The 22440-nt window shown below is 40.8% G+C and overlaps 1 protein-coding gene across 3 annotated transcripts in view; it reads right to left on the reverse strand.

The window, feature by feature from the left end:
• Positions 1 to 22440, reverse strand: part of pcnt (pericentrin) — a 232774-nt gene that overhangs the window by 84646 nt on the left and 125688 nt on the right. For 2 of the 3 annotated variants that reach the window (XM_072261172.1, XM_072261171.1), the window contains exons 30-36: positions 19117 to 19236; positions 18974 to 18994; positions 11114 to 11350; positions 9041 to 9211; positions 7944 to 8096; positions 7463 to 7633; positions 5440 to 6429 (exon numbers count right to left, since the gene is read on the reverse strand). In XM_072261172.1, the coding sequence (XP_072117273.1) occupies positions 5440 to 6429; positions 7463 to 7633; positions 7944 to 8096; positions 9041 to 9211; positions 11114 to 11350; positions 18974 to 18994; positions 19117 to 19236 (1863 nt within the window). The remainder of the gene's footprint in view (positions 1 to 5439; positions 6430 to 7462; positions 7634 to 7943; positions 8097 to 9040; positions 9212 to 11113; positions 11351 to 18973; positions 18995 to 19116; positions 19237 to 22440) is intronic. The other variant, XM_072261173.1, reaches the window with a different exon arrangement.

Below are 22440 nucleotides of genomic sequence, written 5' to 3' on the forward strand. Positions count from 1 at the left end.
TTTCCGAGCTGGCACATGGCACCAGAAAGCAGGGAGGCCCCACAAAGCCTGTGTGAAAGTGTCCTTGAAGGCATGCAATATCCCTGTTACTGGTTGGGAGGCTTTGGCCAAAGACTATAATGCCTGGCACCTGGCAGTCTACAAAGGCACCAGCAAATTCAAAGAGCAGCAGCTGAAGGACCTTGCTCAAAAGTGCCAGGGCTGCAAAGAGAGGCGACCTGACCCTTCAATAGCTGGAACGTGCCCGACCTGCGGACGCATCTGTGCTTCCCAGTTTAGGCTTCACTCACAGAGGCGTTACCGACATCATTGTCATTCCTGACTGACTTCCAACTGACAGCGACCAAGAAAGAAAAGCTCCAAGAGTAATAAATGATCACACTTCGTTGAAATACGAACTGCCAGTTGTCTGTACCTGTAGCAAGTACCAACTAAAGCAAACCTGTTGAGCCAATCTGTTTCCTTTCATTCATAAAAATGTCTTAAAGTTCAGAGGAAATTCTCAAAGCTACTCAATATCTACATGAACTGTGTCATGGGACAATAATTTAAATTCAGTCTTTGAACTCTCCACCATCATCTGTCTTTGTTCACTGGTCTGAAGTCTTCATGATTGCAGCAATGAAAAACATTTGCAATAATTCATCAACATGCTCGTGGATGAACTACTGGAGTGCATGAAAGATGGACTTCTAATGAGCATGTTGAGGAATCCATGAGAGAACTGACCATAACAAACAAGAGAAAATCTGCAGCTGCTGGAAATCCAAGCAACACACACAAAATGCTGGAGGAACTCAGCAGGCCAGGCAGCATCTCTGGAAAAGAGTACAGTCAACATTTCAGGCCGAAACCCTTCAGCAGGACTGGAGGAAAGAAACTGAGGAGTAGATTTTAAAGGTGGCAGGAGGGGAGAGACAAATACCAGGTGATGGGTGAAACCTGAAGGGGCAGCGATGAAGTAAAGAGCTGGGGAGTTGATTGGTGAAAGGAACAGAAGGCCATGGAAGAAAGAAAGTGTGTGTGTGGGGGGGGGGGTGGAGGCGTACCAGAGGGAGGAGGTGGGTGGGCAAAAGGATAAAGTCGGGGGGGGGGGGGGAGAGAAGGTGATCGGGAATGGTGAAGGAGGTGAGGGTGGGGGGCACTACCGGAAGTTTGAGAAATCGATGTTCATGCCATCAGGTTGGAGGCTGCCCAAACGGAATACAAGTTGTTGTTCCTCCAACCCAAGTGTGGCCTCATCATGACAGTGGAAGAAGCCATGGATGGACATATTGGAATGGGAATGGGAAGTGGAGTTAAAACGGGTGGCCACTGGAAGATCCCATTTATTCTGGCAGATGCAGCTTAGGTGCTCGGTGAAGCAGTGAGACCCGATGTAGATTGGGAGGAAAAGTTCTCTGCAACATGGACAAATTTTTGTGGTAAAGGAGCCCCCAGAAGATAGTAAAGAAGGATAATATGATAGCATTTTATGTTATATTCAAAAGTGTAAGTAGCTCAATCTGAAATTAGGGTCTTCAATCTAACCAAAAGTAATTATGATGGTATGAGGGATAGATTGGCTGTCATAGCTTTAAAGAATATGACAGAGCTCAGCCAATGGCAGGTACTTTGAAAAATACATGATTTACAATAAATATACGTTCCTATCAAGCACAAAGACATGAAAAATAATCTAATTATGGATTATGGAAGAATTTAATGACAGCACTAAATCAAAAGGAAAGGCTGCATACTAGGTGCATTTTAGCATTCAATAAAAAGCTGATCAAGAAACTGATAACAGGAAAATTATAATAAACAGCAAAAAGCAAAAGCTTCAATAGATACATAAATATGGAAAGACACAGAGGTAAAAGTAGCATGTCCCATACAAGTAGAATCTGGAGAATTTATAATGGGGAATTAGGTAACAGCAAAGAAATTGAAAAACAAACACTGTGCCTGCCTTCCCAGAAGATGCAGGAAAAAAAACCTGGTGAGACTGCATTTGGAATATTGTGTTTCATTTTGATCATTAAGCCAGAAAGAACGTAGAAGAGATTTATGGGGATATTGCCAGGACTTGAGTTACAACGGGAGGTTGAGCAGAATGGGACTTTATTCTTTGCGGTGTGAGAAAATCATTAAGGGCATAGATAGGGTGAATGTGCACAGTCTTCTTCTCAGGGTTGGGGAGCTTTATAGCATAGCTATAAGGCGAGAAGATAGTGATCTGATAGGACCTGAGGGGAAACTTCTTTCACTCACAGCACAGTCAGTATATGGAATGAGCGGCTGTAGTTGAGGCAGGTACATTAATAACATTTAAAGGTAATTGGACAGGTACATGGATAGGAAGTGTTTATGGGCCAAACATGGGCAAATGCGACTAGCTTAGATGGGAATCTTGGCTGGCCTGGACCAGTTGGAACAAAGGCCCATTTCCATGCTGTACGACTCCATGACTGTAACTAGCAGAGAACAAAGGGCCTAGTGTAAAGAAATGAAATAAATTGATATACAAATAAAGCAACACTACTACAATGGTTAATGAGCCTGAAAACAGAAAAATCCCAAGGAATTCATCTGCACCCAGATTCCAGGATGCTGTTTATCACCTCTTAAAATTCCATACAAACTGAAATTATTTAGATCGTGTAGACTGAAAGATAGCTAAGGCTGAATCCAGCATTAGAGAATGGAGGGAGAGAAAAAGTAGTGAACTACTGACCTGTTACTAGTTGTGAACTATGAGAATCTATAATAAAGAATGTGATAGCTAAACAATTTAGAAGCAGTCTGACTGAGCAGACTCAACATGGAGACCATGATTGACCAGTATATCAAAACTCTACACAAACATATCTATCAGAATGTACGAGGGAAAACACTGGAACTTTAGATGTTCAGAGGCTTTGTGAAAGACCCATAGAGATTGGTGAACAAGACTGGAGGATGTTGAACTTGGAGCAGTGTTCTTCCATCAGCTGGCCAACTGATGGAAAACAGTAGGAATAAATTGTCAGATTGGCTCGTGGAGCATTACAAGTATCATTGGCTGGACTCCAATTTTTCGCAACTTTCAATTATTCATCTGAGGATGGTCTCACCCGCACTGGTCTGGACGACTTACTAGGGATGTCCTTCATCCCATCTTCACGTCGCTGGCGTTTAAATGCAAAGTGTAGGCCCAGTCTCTGGCCTGATCTCTAATTCCCCGACATTCCTGTGCCTAAGTCATAACCTGACCCTAACTTCCTGCTGTGTCCCCAAAACCATCCCTACGAATAAAAAACAAACAAGTCTGCACCATTAACTTGACGCAGACCACAGCTCGGTACCATCTTGATGTGTAATAAGATTCCTCAACAACAGGAAACATCGTTTCTGAAGTAATTGCAGAAATAATGCTTCCTGTTGCTGAGAAATATTGAACGAGCAATCAATGGGTCAAAGAAAGAATGGAGGTCATTCAGAATGCAGTGAATCTTTCTTTTTAGTTAGAATACAGGTGTCCCCTGCTTTTCGAATGTTCGCTTTACGAAACCTCACTGTTACGAAAGACCTACATTAGTACCCTGTTTTCACTTTCAGAAGGTGTTTTCACTGTTACGAAAAAAAGCAGCGCGTGAAAAAAATCAACGTGCGCCCTGAGCAGCCGCTCCTCCCCCGGATTCGGAACGGCATTGCTTAAACACATACCTGTGAGCAGTCGTTTGCAAGATGAGTTCTATGGTGTCGGAAAAGCCTAAAAGAGCTCGTAAGGGTGTTACACAGCGTAAAACTAGACATAATTAAGCATTTCGATTGTAGTGAACGAAGTAAGGACAATGTGAGTTTGGCTTGTGGAAGTTGGTGAAGATGATATTGAAGAGGTTTTGGCATCCCATGACCAAGAACTGACAGATGAAGAGCTGATGCAATTGGAAGAAGAAAGGATAACAATCAAAACCGAATTCATTAGCGAAATGAACATGAAGCAACTGCGTGAGATTTTCGCTGCAATGAAAAAGTACGACTTTAATTTTGAAAGGGTACGTAGGTTTAGGAGATATTTGCAAGATGGGTTGAGTCCTTACAAAGAACTGTATGATAGAAAAATGCGCGAGGCTCAGCAGTCAAGCAAGCCTTCCACATCAGCCACAGCAGACGACGAACCTCGACCTTCGACATCGAGGTGGCCAGTCATAGGAGAAGATGAGCTGACTGCTCTAATGGAAACAGACAACAAGATGACACCCCAGTGTCCCACCACCCCAACCCCCAGGCCATGGACAGATACCGATCCGCGAAGCATACAGCGGTAGCCGGGAGACACACAGGACATCTTTAAGAAAAAAGCCGAAATAAACATGCTAATTAAATAGGTGTCACCCAACACGTAATTGTCGGCCCAAATCAGAGACGATGCAATCAGAAATGGGCACTGATCTGGACTGACAATTATGTGTTGGTGGCACCTAATTAATTAGCATGTATATTTCGGCTTTTTTCTTAAAGATGTGCTGTGTGCCTCCCGGCTACCCCTGCGTGCTTCGCGGATCGGTATCAGTCGGCGCCTGGAGGGTGGGGACCACTGCACCACCCAATCTCCGACTCAGTCTAACACACCATCATCAGTGGGCTCTGTGCTGTCTTCCCAATTCCAGTAAGTGATACTACACTGTACATACATTATTTCTACTTTATATCGGCTGTGTATTTTTACGTGTTATTTGGTATGATTTGGCAGCTTCATAGCTTAAAGGTTACTGGAGAGCGCTTGCGTGAGATTTTCTGCCGACGGCGCTTGCGTGGGATTTGTTACGGAGAACAGTTCAGTAATGATTGTGGAAAAGTATTTCTACTTTATATAGGCTGTGAATTTACCATATCATTCCTGCTTTTACTATATGTTACTGTTATTTTAGGTTTTCTGTGTTATTTGGCATGATTTGGTAGGTTATTTTTGGGTCTGCGAACGCTCACAAAATTTTCCCATATAAATAAATGGTAATTGCTTCTTCGCTTTACGACATTTCGGCTTACGAACTGTTTCATAGGAACGCTCTACCTTCGGATGGCGGGGGAAACCTGTACCTTGAAGGCTTAGATACTTAATGCATTCAGAGCTAAAAACGACAGATTTCTGGATACTTGACAAATCGACTGACATGGGGATTGTGATGGAAAATGAAATAGGGTCATCAGCCACAGTTTAGCAGAATTGTGCTTGAGATTCAAGCAACTACTCTTAGTAATTGTTCAAATGAAACATCCAGAGTTAGATACTTCTCTGGGATGTAGATGTTTTACTGCTTTAACAACAGCAGAGAAAACTAAAATTGTATTACCTCTTATAAAGAGTACACAGACTGAAGTATTCTCTGTTAAGTTTGTGCAAATCGTCACTCTAAAAGTTAAGTACCCAACAAAAATATCTAATTGTTCATCTCAAGTAGACAACAGACTCACCAAGAGATCATCTTTCACTTTTATCTCTGCTGTAGTGGGGGTTCTGCTAACTGATTGCTGTTCTCTCTCAAGCTGGTTTAAGTGGTCTTTTAGTGTTTTATTCTGGGCTTCCTGCTTGGCCAATTCATCCTGCAATCGCTCAATTTCTTCTTGGAGATTCACACCCTTCTGTTTCAAAGTTTCAAGCAGTGAATCACGCTCCACAAGCTCAGAGCGCAAGGTCTGTAATTCATCATTACATTTTTGGAACAGAACAGTCTTATCGGCCAGTTCCTGTTCAAGCTCCACTAGTTTTGGTGGTAATAGTCCCATTTCTTCCAACTCTTCCTGTCTTTGTTTCTCAATCATTTGCAGCAGCTTCTCCTTTTCATTCTGAGCATCTTCTAATTCTTGGACTCGTGATGAGAGAAGAGAAACGTCAGCATCTCTTTGGGAGATGTGTGTCTTCAACAAACTGTTGTCCTCCTGAAGACCACTGCGTTGCAGACGAAGTGACACAAGCTCCTGCTGCTGCTGCTGATTGATCTCCTGCAGGTTTTTAAGGCTGGCTTGCAGTAGTTCTAATTTCTGTTGGAGCTGAACTTCCTTTCTATTCAACAACTGCACAGAGGAATCTTTTGTCATCTTCTCCATCTGATCCCGAAGCTCTGCTGACTGCACATAAAGATCTTCTTTGTAGTCTCCAGCACCTCTGTTATCTACCACTTTAAACGCCAGCTCCTGCTGCAGATTGTCACTCAGTCCTCTAGAGTTTGTTGCATTTGATCTAGACTCTTCTTCCAAGTTGAAAATGTCAAGGTCTTCTTGAGAATCACTGACTTCATGGCGGTTTGGACCCAGTAGTGACAGTTCTTGCTGCAACTTCTCTATAACCTCAATGAGATGCTCAATCTCCTCTTCTTTTGTCTGACGTAATCTTTCTTGGTCAACACCGAGTTGCTCAATTTGAATTTTCAGCTCTTCAATTTCACCATTTTTCTCCTCAACTGCCTACAATAAAAAGATAAATCTGATTATATTAATATTGCATTAGCAATGATTCCTTGTTTCTTTATTTGCCTTATTATCATTCCCTGTTGACGCGTCATATTGCCTTTTTGTCATTTGATCCCTCTACCTTCCAGCAAATCACAAATATTCCCTTTTGTACTGCCCTACCCATTACCCTCCAAGCACTCCTTTCTGTCTTTTATATTTGTTAACTCAGCAATATATTCACCTTCTAATGTGACACTGACATGAAAGATTTCACTTGACCTGCTGGCAATTTCCAGTATTTTCTATCTTTACTCTTAATGTAGCATACACTCAGTGGCCACTTTATCAGGTAGAAGAGTGAAAACCGGTGTAATCTGCTGCTGTAGTCTAATCCACTTCAAGATTCACTGTGTTGTGCATGCAGAGATGCTCTTCTGTACACCACTGTTGTAGTGCATATTTATTTGAGTTACTCTTGCTTGAACCAATCTGGCCATTCTCCTCTGACCCCTCTCATTAACAAAGCACTTTGACCCACAGAACTGCCGCTGACTGGATGTATTTTGTTTCTTACATCATTCTCTATAAACTCTAGAGACTGTTGTGTGAGAAAGTCCCATGAGATCAGCAGTTTCTGAGATACCCAGACCATCTCAGATGGCATCAGCAATCATTCCACAGTCAAAGTCACTTAGATCACATTTCTTCCCCATTCTGATATTTGGTCTGAACAACAGTTGAACTACTTGACCATGTCTGCATGCTTTTATTCTCTGAGTTGCTGCCACATGATGGGCTGATTAGATATTTGCACTAATAAGCAGGTGTGGCCACTGAGTGTACACAATGGGCTGTAAGTTGCTCTGGAAGGTCTTGAAGTTTTTCATGAGGAAAACGCGGTAGTTAGAAGTGAAAATGAAGATGAATGTTGGGAAAATGAAGAATAACTCAATTCAATGCAATATATGCATTAATTAAGATTTAACTAACTAACTTAGTGCATTAACCAAGCCATCTAACAGAGTTATTGTAAGCTCATGGTTACCTTGTTGTCTATAGCATTTTCCATTTCCTTCTGTAGTTTAAAGATCTGTTCCTTTAGCTCATCAATTTCCTGGTTCTTCTCCCGTAGCAAAGCATGAGGCAGCTGTAATCCTGGCACTCTGTTGTTATCTGCTTCCAAATCCAAACGCATTTGGAGGTTAGCTACATCTTCCTGCATGGGAATGATAGGAAGATGTGTTGGAAGATGCAAATCAATGGATTATTTGGTAATAGTCCTAAATAATAATACAGTGCTTGGTTTCTATGTGTATGGAGGGATATGGTCAGTGTGCAGGTCAGTGGGACTAGGAAGAAAGTGGTTCGGCACAGCCAAGAAGGGCCAAAAGGCCTGTTTCTGTGCTATAGTTTTTCTATAGTTTCTAAAAACCAGCAGTGATCATATTTGTTAGACATGCATTTTGGTGTTGGTGACTTACAAGCATCTTTTATTAACATTAGAGATTCAGAAGCAATAAACTTGCCTTTAAATGAATATTCTCCTCCTGGAGCTTGTTAGTTGCCATTGCTGACTGCTTTGTTTGGATCTCCAGCTGCATATTTAATTGGAGCAGCTCGTCATTTTTATTCATTAAGTCCTCTTGGAATTGATCAAGTTGCTCCTCAAGGATTTGGATCTAGAAAATAACAAAATATATATTACTTAAAGTGATACTGAATATTGTACCACACAAATTCCAGAATGCGTCCTATCTTAATGAACATCAGAAGGATTTTACTTGGGTATGTACAACCATTTATTTCAATCAAGACCAACTAAAGAGAACGTCATTTGAACAATTTTCACCCATGTCCCTTAATACCTCAAGATTTAAAAAAAAAAGTTTAAACTTGTAAATGGAAGATTGAGAGAAAGGAAGAAATGCACATCAGATCCTTTGCCACCTCTGCGGGAGGGGGAGTTGCTGATTGTGCATTAAAGCAAATTGATTATTTCCGAAGTGGTGATATTGCATCGAATGATAATTCTATGATTTCATGAAGTCCATGACAGAAAACCAATGGGACCATATCTGAACTCAAAGCAACTGAGATTTCTGTGCATTCTGCTGAACTGCAAAAAAAATTCATAACATTAATATTGCATCTTCAATAATTTCTGACCTGAAATTGAAACAATAATTATTCTTCTCTTTAGTTGGTTGTATACTTGGTTTGTAGGTGTAGACAGTAAAACTTCTAATCGCTTATCAGTTTCATTCTCCATACAACACTGAAATCCTACACTATTGCAGTCTGAGGAAAACTGGTTTTCTCTCTAGAGACACTACCTGACCTGCTGTACATTTCCAACATTTTCAGTTTCTGATTTCTCAAACTCACTCTTTTTACTTTGAGGTGTGACTTGTTCTAAATAATCGTGGGTAATGTTTCCATTTGGGAATGATTTGTATTAAAGAACACCTGGATTGCACAGAACTGATCATCAAGATTACAAAGCAGCTGACTGCAAATATGTTTCAAAGGCAGGTAAACATGGTGCCTCTAATAAGGAATTTGTGGATCAGTCTAATAAACCATTACACTATGGAATGAATGAAGTTGTTTCCCTCAATTGTACCTTCTCTTCCTTCGTCTGGAGAGCTTGTCGTTCATTCTGTAACTGCTCTTTTAGTGCCTGATCAGGAAGTCCTTCAGCAGGTACCCTATGTCTGGCTTCATCCAGTTTTGACTGTAGAGCAGAGATCTGCATCAGATTACTATAATGCTGTTGCTGCAGAGATTCCTTGTCCTGTCAAAAATACAACATATTGGTTCTGCTAATGCCTTTTTAAAGAAACATCTTATTTTGATTCATTAAACTTAATTCTGTTTCAGATAATACTCATTTTCTATGTTTATATAATTTCAATTCAGATCAACACAAGAGTTAGGAGCAGTAAAGCATATCTGCTCCTCTATTTAGTATAATTATCACCAACTATCTGCAGCCTCTACTCCAAATTCCCTTCTAACCTTGGTAATTTTTCACCTCCTTGCTTATTGTATCTATTTAGCACTGGAAATTGGGAGAGGGGGAGAGGGGGAGAGGGGGAGAGGGGGAGAGGGGGAGAGGGGGAGAGGGGGAGAGGGGGAGAGGGGGAGAGGGGGAGGGATACAAAGATTCATGACTCCTAAGAAATAGTTCTCACTCATTTCTCTCTTGAATGGGTGACCTCTTATTTTTATTCACACCCTGATCCTCCGTCAAGAGAAAATATTTGCTCTATATCAATCCTATTTAAACTCTTCAGGAACTTTTAGATCTCAAATCAACTCAATTGATTAAAGTAAACTATCCTTTCTATGTTTTCACTTTAGCTTTCTTTTTAGCTTGTGACCTGCTGGAAAGAGAAAGGAGCCAGATACCTTGAAGCTGATGCACTAGTTGATGTTACTTATGATCGAATTGATGGTTTTATGGACAAGTTTGCAGATGATATACTGTACTATACAGATATATATAGCAACTGTGCCCAAGACTTTTTCACAGTACTATAGTAATTTAATGTATTGCACTGTACTGCTGCCTCAAATAATTTCATGATTATAAACCTGATTCTGATATGGGACTATTATGGACTGACAGTGGAAATGGGGACAAGGAAGAGGGGAAGCAATGTTGCAAAAAGGGGAAGGAAGATGAGAAGCACCAGAGGGACATTCTGTAATGATCAATAAGCCAATTGTCTGTAATCAAATGTCCTCGCCTGGTGTCTCAGGGCTGAGTGTGTCTGCACCTGTGCCTCCAACACCACCAACCCCCCCACCGGCACTCCTCCTCTGCCACCTGCCCCACATCCTTCCTGCAGTGCTCCACCATCACCATACCCAACATCCTTTACTCCCACCAGATTTACAAACTCGCTCTCTGCTCCATGTTGACACACACAGTACTGTGCAAAAGTCTGAGGCACCATAGCTCTATATACGTGCCTAAGACTTGCACAGTACTGTAGGCAGAGTGGAGGCAGGAAGTCTGCAGAAGGGCTCAGAGACAGATTAGGAGAATGGGCAAAGAAGTGGCAGATGGAATACAATGTAGGGAAGTATATGGTCATGCACTTCGATCGAAGGAATAAAGGCAGAGACTATTCTCTAAACGGAGATGCAAAGGGACTTGAGAGATCTAGTACAGGATTCCCTAAAGGTTAACTTCAGGTTGAGTTAGTAAGGAAAGCAAATGCAATGTTACATTCATTTCGAGAGCACTTAGCCTCATGACCCTCTGAGCTTTAAACTCTTTGAAAGGACCCACACCATCTGGGACATGTCCTCTTTGAGTTACTGCGATCAGGGAGAAAGTAAGGTATAGGAATTTGAAGACCTGCACTCACCAATTGAAGAACAGCTTCTTCCTCTTTTAACGTCAGTTTTCTGAACAGTCTACGAACCCGTGAACACTACTTAATTATTCCTTCTTTGGCACTATTTATTTTGTAATTTATAGTAACTTTTTGCACTCTTCTGCTGCTGCAAAACAAATTTCCTGACCTACAAGTCAGTGATAATTAACCTGATCCTGATTGTCATGAGGTGAAAGGACATCAGCTTTTCTCCCCCACAGAATTTCCTCACTACCAAACTGAGCAAACATTTGCCCTATTGTGCTGGAGTGAATCTTTGAACAGATACAATTGCTGAACCAGATTACCTGTGATAATTCTTCCTCTTTTCGCCTCATTTTCTGGATCTCTTGCTCAAGCTGAACAATTCGCTTTTCTGAATCAGCATGTGATAATGTTGCCTCCTCAAGCTCTTTGATCTGTGCTTCCAATTTGGTTATTTCTTCACTTTGTTCCTGTATTTCTTGCTCGAGACGTTCCTTAGTCAGCAAAAGTACACTATAGTCTTCAGCCTTTGATCGAATTTGTGCCTCCATGGTTTCGAGCTTAAGAGGAAAATGCACAGGTACATAAATGCTGAGTGTAAGCAGAGTTCTTCCAATATTTCTTCACACTGGTTGGGGAAGTCTTCTTCAAGCTCAACACCCACACAAACTTTGTTCATTGTATTACTTACATTAGAAATGGCTCTGCACAAGCAGTACAATTCAGCACGTAATGGAGAAGTTAATTTGGTTAATTAACCTACTGGTTAGCAAGATTTGGAAGGATTAATAACATATAGCTACCACAAAATTTCTAGATTTCTAGATTGTGAATCTTGAGAGTGGAAACCCTACCCATAATTTTGCCACTTGGAGGAACAAGTCAACTTAAAACTGAGAACGAGAGAATGACTTGCAATATCCCAACCAAATCAGTGAATGCAAATGATTTGACTGCACTGCTGCTGGGAACTGGTATGGATATGATGGGCTAAAAGTCCTGTATTGTAATAAGCATATTATCTTGCATTGAAAATATTTCACCGTTGCTTCATTGCTGCTATACCTCAACAGAGACAGTTTCAACTTAACAGCTCTACAAATAGAAGCATTATTAGACAGAATGCAACAGTTCAAGTAGATCACTTCAAGGGGAATTTGATGATTATATCATCCAAACAAATTAAAGTAAAAGAAAAAAAAAAGAGTACTAGCAGATACCAGCTTTGAATAATTGACTAACCAAATGGTGTAGTCTTGAATGGAATGTCTGCTTGGACTTCAAAAATATCAACAAATAGTTTTTATCCCTAAACCTTTTTCACTTATGCAAGCAAATTACTTCAAAAACCCACAATAAATATATGCAACCTTGTGCTGATGCACTGTCAAAGTGCGGAAAACAATAAAACCAGGGAGGCTTGTAAATTACATTATTTTTTTGTATCGGAGTGACCACATCATTACATTTCACAAAGTTGAAAGCAAAAAGCTGCAAATGTTGAATATCTGAAAGAAAAATTGGTGTTTAGAAGTGTTCTGTTGACAGGTCATTGAATTGAAACATCACTTTGTTCTTCAGTTCCTCTGTTTATTCAGTCTTTTGTGTCTTGTAATAATCTTTGAAAGCTATTATCTCCTTCAAAGCACGAGCCGAGTAGCATAAACGACAAGGTTTCACTCCCAAATGAGCTCAATGCCTTTTATGCTCACTTTAACTGCCAGAACATGGAAGCACTGTCATGAACCATCACAACTCCTGGTGAAGCTGTAATTTCACCTCTTTGGCCGACACAATAACATCCAACAAGAGGGTGAATCCAAAGAAAGCATCTGACCGAGTACTGAAGATCTATACTAAATCAGAAGGATGGAATGTTTACTGACATCTTCAACCACATGCTTTGGCAGTCTGAGGTACCCACCTAATTCAAGTAGGCTTCAATCATACCAGTGCCAAGAAGAACGTGCTAACCTGCGTCAATGACTATCACCCAGTAGCACTTACATCCACTGTAATGAAGTGCTTTGAGTAGTTGGTTATGAAGCATATCAACTCCTGCCTGTGGAGTGACTGGATCTGCTCAAATTCGCCTATCATCACAACAGATCAACAGGAGGTGCCATTTCATTGGTTCTTCACTCAGCTCTGGAACATCTGCATGGTGAATATGCATACAACAGAATGTTCTTCATTTACTGCAAATCAGTATTCAATACTATCATCTCCTCAAAACTAATCACTAAATCCATACGAACTTCAGTAGGGGTTAGTGGCAACATCTCCTCCACAATCACAATCAGCACAGGAACACCACAAGGCTGTGTGTTTAGCCTCTGCTTTACATGTTTTATATCTACGTTTGTGTGGTTATGTATAGCTCTCATATCTTAATAAAGTTTGCTTATGACGCTACTATTGTTGGCTAAATCAAAGGTGTCTACAAACTGGCATATAGGAGGGAGATTGGAAATCTATGTGAATGGTGCCACCAGCAACCAGCTTCAGCAGAGCTGATTATTGACAAAAGGAGGAAGAAACTGGAGAGTCATGACCTAGCACATCATCTCAAACTTTGACAAAATTCTACAGATGCATAGTCAAGTGTATTCTAACAGGTTTGGCAGGGGGATAGGAACTGGAGTGATAGGCTGAAGAAGGGGCAGTAGACAGATAAGTAAATGTGGTGAGTAATGAGACTATGAGGAAAGACAGGCAGATGATAGGGCAAAATTGCAGTTAGTGGGATGAAGTGTAATACATATCTAAAAAAAACTTTTGGCATCCTCTTTTGTATTATTGTCTAGCTTACTTTCATACTTGATTTTGTCTCTCCTTATGGCTTTTTTAGTTGCCTTCTGTTAGCTTTTAAAAGCTTCCCAATCTTCTACCTTAGGGTTAGTGCTAGTTATCAATCAGTCAACTGAAATAGCTTTGCACTATGTACTTTAGAAAGCAAACTTAAATGCTTAAGATTTTAACCAGGGTCTTAAAGATTTATAATTCCAAGTCTATAAATTTAAGACTGCTCTAGTGCCCCAGAAACAAACTAACAAGATTGCATAGCTGTATAAATACCCAGTACTTGTCACTGTGTACCCTGGGACATTGTAACTGGGAAAAATTGCAGGAGCCCTGGCAGAGATATTTATGTCAAGGTTAGGCAGAGGTGATGCATCAGATTACTAATATTATACCTTTATTTAAGAACTGCAAGAGGAAGCCAAACAACTTCAGGCTGGTATGCCAGAAATAATTTGGGGGAAAAGGCAAGAACTAATTAGGGATAGTCAGCATGACTGTATGTGTGGGGAATTCATGTCTCAAGAATTTGACTGGACTATTTTGAAGTTGTGACCAGAGAATTAACGAGATTGGTAGATTTTGTCTATATTGGCTTTTGACAGGATCCTGCATTGTAGGATGAGCCAGAAGGTAAGAACACATGGGATCCACGATGAGCTGGACAAATGGACACAAAGTTAGCTTGGTGGTAGGATTCTGAAGGTGGTAATGAAGGGTTGTTTTTCAGATTGCAGTCCTGTGACCAGTGGTGTACCACACATACCAGTGCTGGGCCCATGCTGCACATCAGCCTTTTTTTAAATAATTTGGATGAGCATGAAGTTTGTAGATGACCAAAATTGGAGGTAATCAGCTGAGAAAGTGGGTCAAGGACTGGCAGATGAAATTTAAACTCAAATTAGTGCGAAGTGTTGTACTTTATCTATATAATAGTTTACAGAGAAACTTGGTTACAATAATGGGCAGGGGCTTTTGGAAAACTTCAAGAAGCAAAACTCTTGTGATTGATCCAGTTAGAAAAATGTCAACAAGAATTATTCAAAAAAAAGCTACGTATGTTTTGAGTGAGAAGGGGTTTTGTGATTAGCAACGGATAGAAAAAGCTCAGTCAGTACCAGCCCTTTAAACCCATCAGTACAAGCCGAAATAGGTTTTAGCAAACAATCTTCCCCCAAAAGGCATTGTCAAAGTTCCTGGGCCAGATTACAGTGAAGATATACACTCAGTGGCCACATTATTAGGTGCACCTGCACACCTGCTCATTAATACAAATATCTAATCAGCCAAACACATGGCAAAAACTCTGCATTAAAGCATGTGGACATGGTCAAGAGGTTGTGTTGTAATGCAGACCAAACAACAGAATAAGGTGGTTTGAGTATCTCAAGAACTGCTGATCTCCTGGGATTTTCACACACAACTGTCTCTAGAGTTTACAGAGAATGGCGCAAAAACAAAAAACATCCAGTGAGAAGCAATGGGCAAGAACACTTGTTAATGAGAGAGGTCAGAGAAGGTGCCAGTGACCAATGGCAGACAACTCACAGAACTACTAGGTACTCAAGTAGATATACGTTTTCTGAACTGCGATCGCTGCAGTCTTCAGCCTGTAGTTGCCCTTTCAAGGCTGCACTTTTTAACTGACTAAACAATCTGGTGCTTTTATGATCTCCTAGCATATGTGGCAAACTAGACTCTCAAGAGCACAGATACAGCCATCGCTGGGGGTGGATGCTGCAATGAGGCCAGATAGGGGAAGACGAACATGTAGTCAGCTCCATTGCTCTGCGCTGATTGAAAAGTCCAGCAAGATGAAAACCGAGAAGGCCGAGAACAGAAAACAAACAGATGTTCAGCGCTCTCCGCCTGCATTTGACTGGTCTGCTTTTCGCTTCACTATTGGGCAGGAGCTGCAAAAATCTTGGATCCCACACTGTCAGGTTCAAGAGCAGCTGTTGCCCTGTAGCCATCAGGCTCTTCAGCGGGCTCCACCCGCCTGTTTCAGCTGTGGAGCCACTTTCAGGGACTGCAGTTCATGCTCTATTTGTTTTCGTTTACTTTTTAAAAAATTACTTGTGCGATTTGATCAAGGCACCAAGGCTCACCTCACTACTCCGTGAGGCTTACTCGCCTCAGTGCTGAACTGACTCTGCAACTGTGGCCTGCAACCATCAGCAATCTCCTCAGCACTGAACTGATCCATGGATATGGTCTGCAACTACTGGCCTCCTGCACTGGCTTCACTCCCTCAGCACTGAACTGACTCCGTGGCTGTGACATCGCGGTTAATGCTCTGTGTGTTTGCTTTTTCATTGCTTACACAGTTTGTTCTCTCCCCACCCCCCCAACCCAACCCCACATACATTGGGTGTTTGACGATCTTTGTTGTGTGGGTTTTTTTAAAATCTGGGTTCTATTGTGATTTTTTTTGTTTGTGGCTGCCTGCAAGAAGACAAATCTCAGGGTTGTATACCCCTGGCTAACCATCCCATAGGATGATGGCTCCTTTCAGTCAGTTAGTGGGGTGGTACTCCACTCCTCAGAAAGGAACAGCGTGTGCGTTGAGTGAATTTTAAGTGAGTAGGAGGTTGCACAGGTTCAGACCCACGCTCTCGACATCCCCTCCCGGATCCAGTGGCATAGTGGGGTCCAAGAGAGCTGGGGGGGGGGGGGAGGGGGGAGTTCTGTTGCAGTGAATGGCCAGACCAGGTTTCGACGCAAGGGATGCCCTTTCCGCACTTCACGGCATGTGTTTGCTAGATGGCCGTTGACCCTGCGAGAGGGTTCATCCGCCCTTTGATAGGTCTTGTTTTTTGTCCTGCAGGGTGTCTAGCCACCCTCCTCACCGGGCAAGCCTGGTGGGGAAGCCAGTTTAGTCACCGACCACGCGACAGGTAATACCGGGTTACATGGTACCAGTAGCACTCAGACGAGTGACCTGACCATGGTTGTATACAGTATACATACTTTAATGTATTTTAAACTTTGAGAATATGCAGGCTGGTTCAAGCTGATAGGAAAGTGACAGTAACTCAAATAGCTATAGATTACAACAGTGGTGTACAGAGAATGCACAACAAGTTGAACCTTGAAGTGGTTGGCCTACAGCAGCAGAAGACCACAAACATACTTTATTAGATACAGGAGGTACCAAATGAAGTGGCTCCTAAATATATACACCTCAACCAACTGAAACAAAGACTGTTGTCTAAATACAGCTGGTCTAAGAACAGGTCACCTGCACAGTTAATGTGAGTTTGTCGCATCACTGCTTCCGCCACATACAAAGTTGATATTTATTAGACTATATATCCATTTGGTCAGCACCATCACCAGGAATTTCTGCAGATGGCTCAGACTTAATTGTTCTTTATAAAGAAAAATGCTGTTAAAGAAACTGGCGTATGGAGCAAGATCACTTTCCTCTAGTAATGTTCACCATATTAACAATTTCATCAGTCAAAATTAATAATCTGCACAAATCAAGAGGTGTGGGTTATAATCCCCAACATCCAGTGTACCTCTGTTTGAATCGACCTGATGACTACAGTGGATTCCGGTTAATTGGGGCACATCTGGACCAGTACATTTTGGTCCAATTAAGCCTGTGTTCCAATTAGCTAAAGTTTCACGGAAATAGTTAAAAAGGCATTAAAAACAAACTAACAAATTACGTACTTAAATGAAATAGAGAACAAATTAGAACACTACCAATGGTACTTCAGTACTATAAAATTGTACATCAGTTCCTCAGTTATTGAAGGAATTCATCCAGCGCACACAATGAACAAAATCAGTGCAGATAATGGATTGCCTTCATACAATGCTTTCGACAATTGTACCCTCCAAATCACTGCAACATTCAAGATGACTGTTGATATCTTCGAATTCTTCATAGTCTCTAACTCGCTCAAGTTGTGAAATGGTTTCATTTTCACTCCCAACCATTTCTGGCATTTCCAAGCCTGAATGCTTGAAACCAGTGAGAAAAACAATTCTGAACTGTCTTATAGTGTACATCTTGCCAACTATCAGTGACACAAACACATGCTATTTTAAAACTGTTTGCTCTAAGCACATTGTAGTGTCCTGACGAAGGGTCTCGTCCCAAAACATCGACTGCACCTCTTCCTATAGATGTTGCCTGGCCTGCTGCATTCCACCAGCATTTTGTGTGTCTGTTGCTTGAATTTCCAGCATCTGCAGATCTCCTCGTGTTTACACTGCAGTATCTAACAGCCACACAAGCACACGTGACTGACACTAGTTAGAACCTGTTCAGCAATCTCCCGCCCCAATTAAGCTGCATAGTGTCCCAAATAAACAAAGGGAATCCCGGCTATCTTGTCAATTTGTTTTTGTTCTTTAAAAGTTATCCCAAATAAGAGGCTGCTTCGATTAACCGATGGAATCCACTGCATTTGATTTTTTGGGAAAAACGTATGGAACACTTTTGATACATCCCATCTAAAAATCACTAGGATAAGGGCATTGATGAAGAAGTTTTTACTTAAGGACCAATCTCATTTGATATCTGCAACTTTCTATTTAGAAGATTCTATAAACTAGGTCGGCAGGAAATTTATTAATAAATTTAGCTTTTAACCTGATGTTTCCTGTTATAATGTTTAACAGAGTCATAACACCTTCCATGCCTTCCATCACAGCAATCCTTATGATAATGAGGTACTGCAAAACAATGTGCTGATTTAATACTTAACCAAAAGCACAACAAGCTCATCTTACTTTTATCAATTTTCTTATGACATGCAAGGAAGATGTTCAGCCCATCAACTCTATGCTGGCCCGTCACTCAGATTTCTTCACTTACAACTTATTCTCTCTTGTATGTCTGTTGATTGCTGATTCCCCCAAACTATGCCACTTATACTTCGGGTGGTATAAAGCAGCCAATTAGTCTACGAACCAGAACATCAACGGGATGTGGAAGGAAGCTACAACTCCTGGGGAAGAGCATGTAGTTACAAAAACTACCAATTCTACAAATCCTGCACCAGAAGTATGGATCAACCCTTGGTTACTGAAGGTGAGGGGCAACAGCATTAACTGCTTCACCACTTCAATACTACTTAATTCAATTCTACTTCTATTCCAGATCAATTATCACTCAAGTTCTTACTGCAAATTTTTTAAAACTTCATTGCTTTCTCAAAAAATTCAGAATTACCAAAGCAGGTCACTACTATTAGCATTAAGACTATTAAAAGCATTTGAAATCTAGGCGAAGGATTTAAAAGCAGCCTTTGTTACAAGAGAAACTAGAAGGCAGAAATGCCAATGGAAAGTAATTACAAGCAAAGCAGCATGTAGCCAGGTTGTTACTGAACAAACTGAACAAAGGCAACATTTACTCATACCTGAAGGCTCAAATAATCATTCTATAATATCCATGTTTCACGTTTGGAGGGGTGTGGGAGAAGAAAGAAAATTTCCGTTTAGAAATGGGAATAGAGTTTCTGAATTAGAATATGCAGAATGTAATTTGCAGTGGCAGACATACCTTAGAAACGGTAAAATCACCAACTCCTTGTGATTTTAATCCTTGTTTTAACTGCATCTCCAGATTTTCTATTTCTTGCTGGAATTCATCTCGCTCATGTTCACGCTCGACTGCTTGCTCCTGAGTGAAAAAGACAGGTATGATTTTGTAAAATTTATATTTTGCTCATCTTTTGATCCATCATTGATGAAAATAGGCTGAACAATATTGTTGATCACAATGGGCATCAGGGATTGTAAAATGAGAGGAAAATAATGTTGTTAAATCCAGGTTTGGCATGGCCCGCAATGAGTGAAATTTAATCCGGTTAAAACAAGCATAATTTTTAGATACAAAATGCTGGAGAAACTCAGCAGGTCAGGCAGCATATATGTAAAGGAATAAAGAGTTAACGTTTCGGGCAGAGACTGTAAAGGAAGTAGTATGTGCTACACAGAATTTCCAGCATCTGCTTAATCTCTGGTGTTTAGAATTTTTATAAGGCTTCTTAAAGTAGATAACTATTCAAAGGACAATAGCTTATGCAAAACCTGATTGTGCGTTACTAATTACTGAAACATTTAAGAAAAGTATGTGAAGTAAGCCATCAACAAAATTACATGGTAAAATGATATACAAGGTAGAAGAATTTTCATGAGTATCAAATTGTCTGGTGTCAGGTGGATATTTTAGGAAATCGTTTGCAGCTTTATGGCAGCAGATTTCCTGTGAACACCACCACTCTGGGTTCAAATCTTTGTCCGACACTTAATTATTACCTTGGTTTGCATCCTTAAAGTGTAGACGAGATATTACCCTGTCAAAGATGCTGGACAAGATGGTCACCATTGGATGCACCCTTGAATTATTTTAATTTTAATACTCCAATTGTGAATGTTTCATGTCTAAAGAGACACAACTTTCAATTTAGAGTGAGGTATTTTGTAGGACCATAAGATACAGGAGCAGAATTAGTCTATCAAGTCTACTCTGCCATTTCATCAGGCTAATCCAATTTTCCTCTCAGTCTCAATCTCCTGCCTTCTCCCTGTATCCCTTCATAACCTGACCAATCAAGAATCTATTTAACCTCTCCCTTAAATACACATAAAGATTTGGCCTCCACAGCTGCCTGTGGCAAAGAATTCCACACATTCACCACCTTCTGCCTAAAGAAATCTCTCCTCCTCTCCGTTCTAAAAGGATGCCCCTCTTCTAATCTTAGACTCTCCCACCACAGGAAACATCCTCTCCCCACATCCACTCTATCAAGGCTTTTCACCATTCGATAGGATTCAATGAGGTCACCCCTCACTCTTCTGACTACAGGCCCAGAGCCATCAAATGCTCTTCATGACAAGCTATTCAAACCTGGAATCATTTTTTTGAACCCTTTCCAGCTTCAGCACATCCTTTTTAAGATAAGGGGCCTAAAACTGCTCATAATACTCCAAGTGGGGCCTCACCAGTGCTTTATAAAGTTTCCACATTACATCCTTGCTTTTATATACAATAAAAGGAATCAAGAGGTAAACAATATGGAGAGCCATGACAACTGAAGACACACAAGGAAATGTACATGTACAGTGAAATGTAGGCTAACTGATTTATTATGTCTTTGGCACACAACTCTGCTTTACTTCTGAAACAGTTTGAAATCATTCATCCTTCAGCCTCTATCCAACTGCCTCTTTAAATCAGGAGACACAAGAGATTGTACATGTTGTTATTTGGAGCAAAAGCTAAATTACTGTCTGAACTCATTGGGTCAAATAACAACTGTGGAGGCATTAGAACATGTTGACATTTCAGTTCAAAACTATGCATGTCCCAATCCTGCTGAGTTCTTCCAGAGTTTAATTTTTTCCACCTCTTTGATTTTATTACCGAACCAGCACCAGTTCAGATAATAGTCCCGATTCCAATTGGCAATTTCTGATTTATTTAACAAAATCCCAAAATGGTTAATTAAGGATGAATCCAGAGACTTCAAACATATGGTTTGGACTTCCAGCAGTGGTCTGTTATTATGGGGGAAATCCTTACCCGATATACCCAGATTGATGCAAGCATAACAGACGTAATACTGCTGGAAGTTTTTTTTTGTTCACTATTTAATGATTTGCGATTAGAATTAGAAACAGTTTCAAAATTTGCATTTGATACAAAACGTTAGTTGTTGGTAGGGTGGATGTGATGCTTTGAGATGAGCAAAGGAATGAATACTTGCCTTCATCAATCAGAAAGTTAGGATGCAGTGGTGTAGGTCACATTTGGAGTTTTATGTGCAATACTGGTTGCCACATAAGAAAGAGGATATGGTGACTTTGGAGAGGTTCACTGGGACGCTGCCTGAATTAGATAAGCTACAACAAGAGATTGGACAAACTTGGATTGTCTTCTCTGGTGCATCAGAGGCTGAGGAGGGTATCTGGTAGCTGTCTTTAAAATTATGAGAGACACACAGAATCAGAGTCTCCCCACTCCTCACAGTAGAAATATTAAACACCAAAGAGCATAGCTATTAAGATAAGAGCAGAATGTTTAAAGGAGATGTGCGGGGCAAGTTTTTTTTAAATAGACTGGTAGGTACCTGGAATTAACCTCCCGGGATGGTGGTAGAAACAGATACGAGAGTGGCATTTAGAGAGGCAGGATGGACTAACTTAACTTGTTATCACGGTCAGCACAGACACTGTAGGACAAAGGACCTGTTCCTATGCTATACTGTTGAATGTTCTCTATGCCATTTCTAGCACTTTAACTACACCCTTCAATTCTCTTAATATCAAAAAATCCATTGATCAGTTTCAAATGAACTCATTAATGAGTTTCCAGTGCAAAGAAATCCAAGAACGCTGAGAGAAGTTGCTTCACCTCACTCTTATTCAGAAGGTGGGATCTCTGGTTCAGGACTCCTCAGCCAGGAAGAACACCTTCCGTGCATTCACCATTTAAAGAGTTGCTAAATTTCAATGAGATCACCAGTTATTTTTCAAATAAGAATTGAATAATGGGCAAGCCTACTCAATCTCTCATCAGATGGCAAACCTGCCATTTAGGAACCAGTTTAGTGAATTTTTACTGCACTCTATGGCATAGAGCTGATCATGTAAAGTAAATAAAAAGGTAAACAACTTAGTCTTTATAATAGTACAGCCATGGCATTATGTAGTACAAGAAGGGTCTCCTTTGATTCACCTTGTCCTTGCCGACTATAATGTTTACCTATGACAATACCATTCACCTGCATTAGGCCCACAATTCTTTATACCTTTCTGTCCACTCAAAAAGGCAGCACTCATCATTAAGGACCCCACCCCCACCTTGGATATGCCTTTTCCT

This window comes from Mobula birostris, chromosome 6 (genome assembly GCF_030028105.1).
Source record: "Mobula birostris isolate sMobBir1 chromosome 6, sMobBir1.hap1, whole genome shotgun sequence".
NCBI lineage: Eukaryota > Metazoa > Chordata > Chondrichthyes > Myliobatiformes > Myliobatidae > Mobula > Mobula birostris.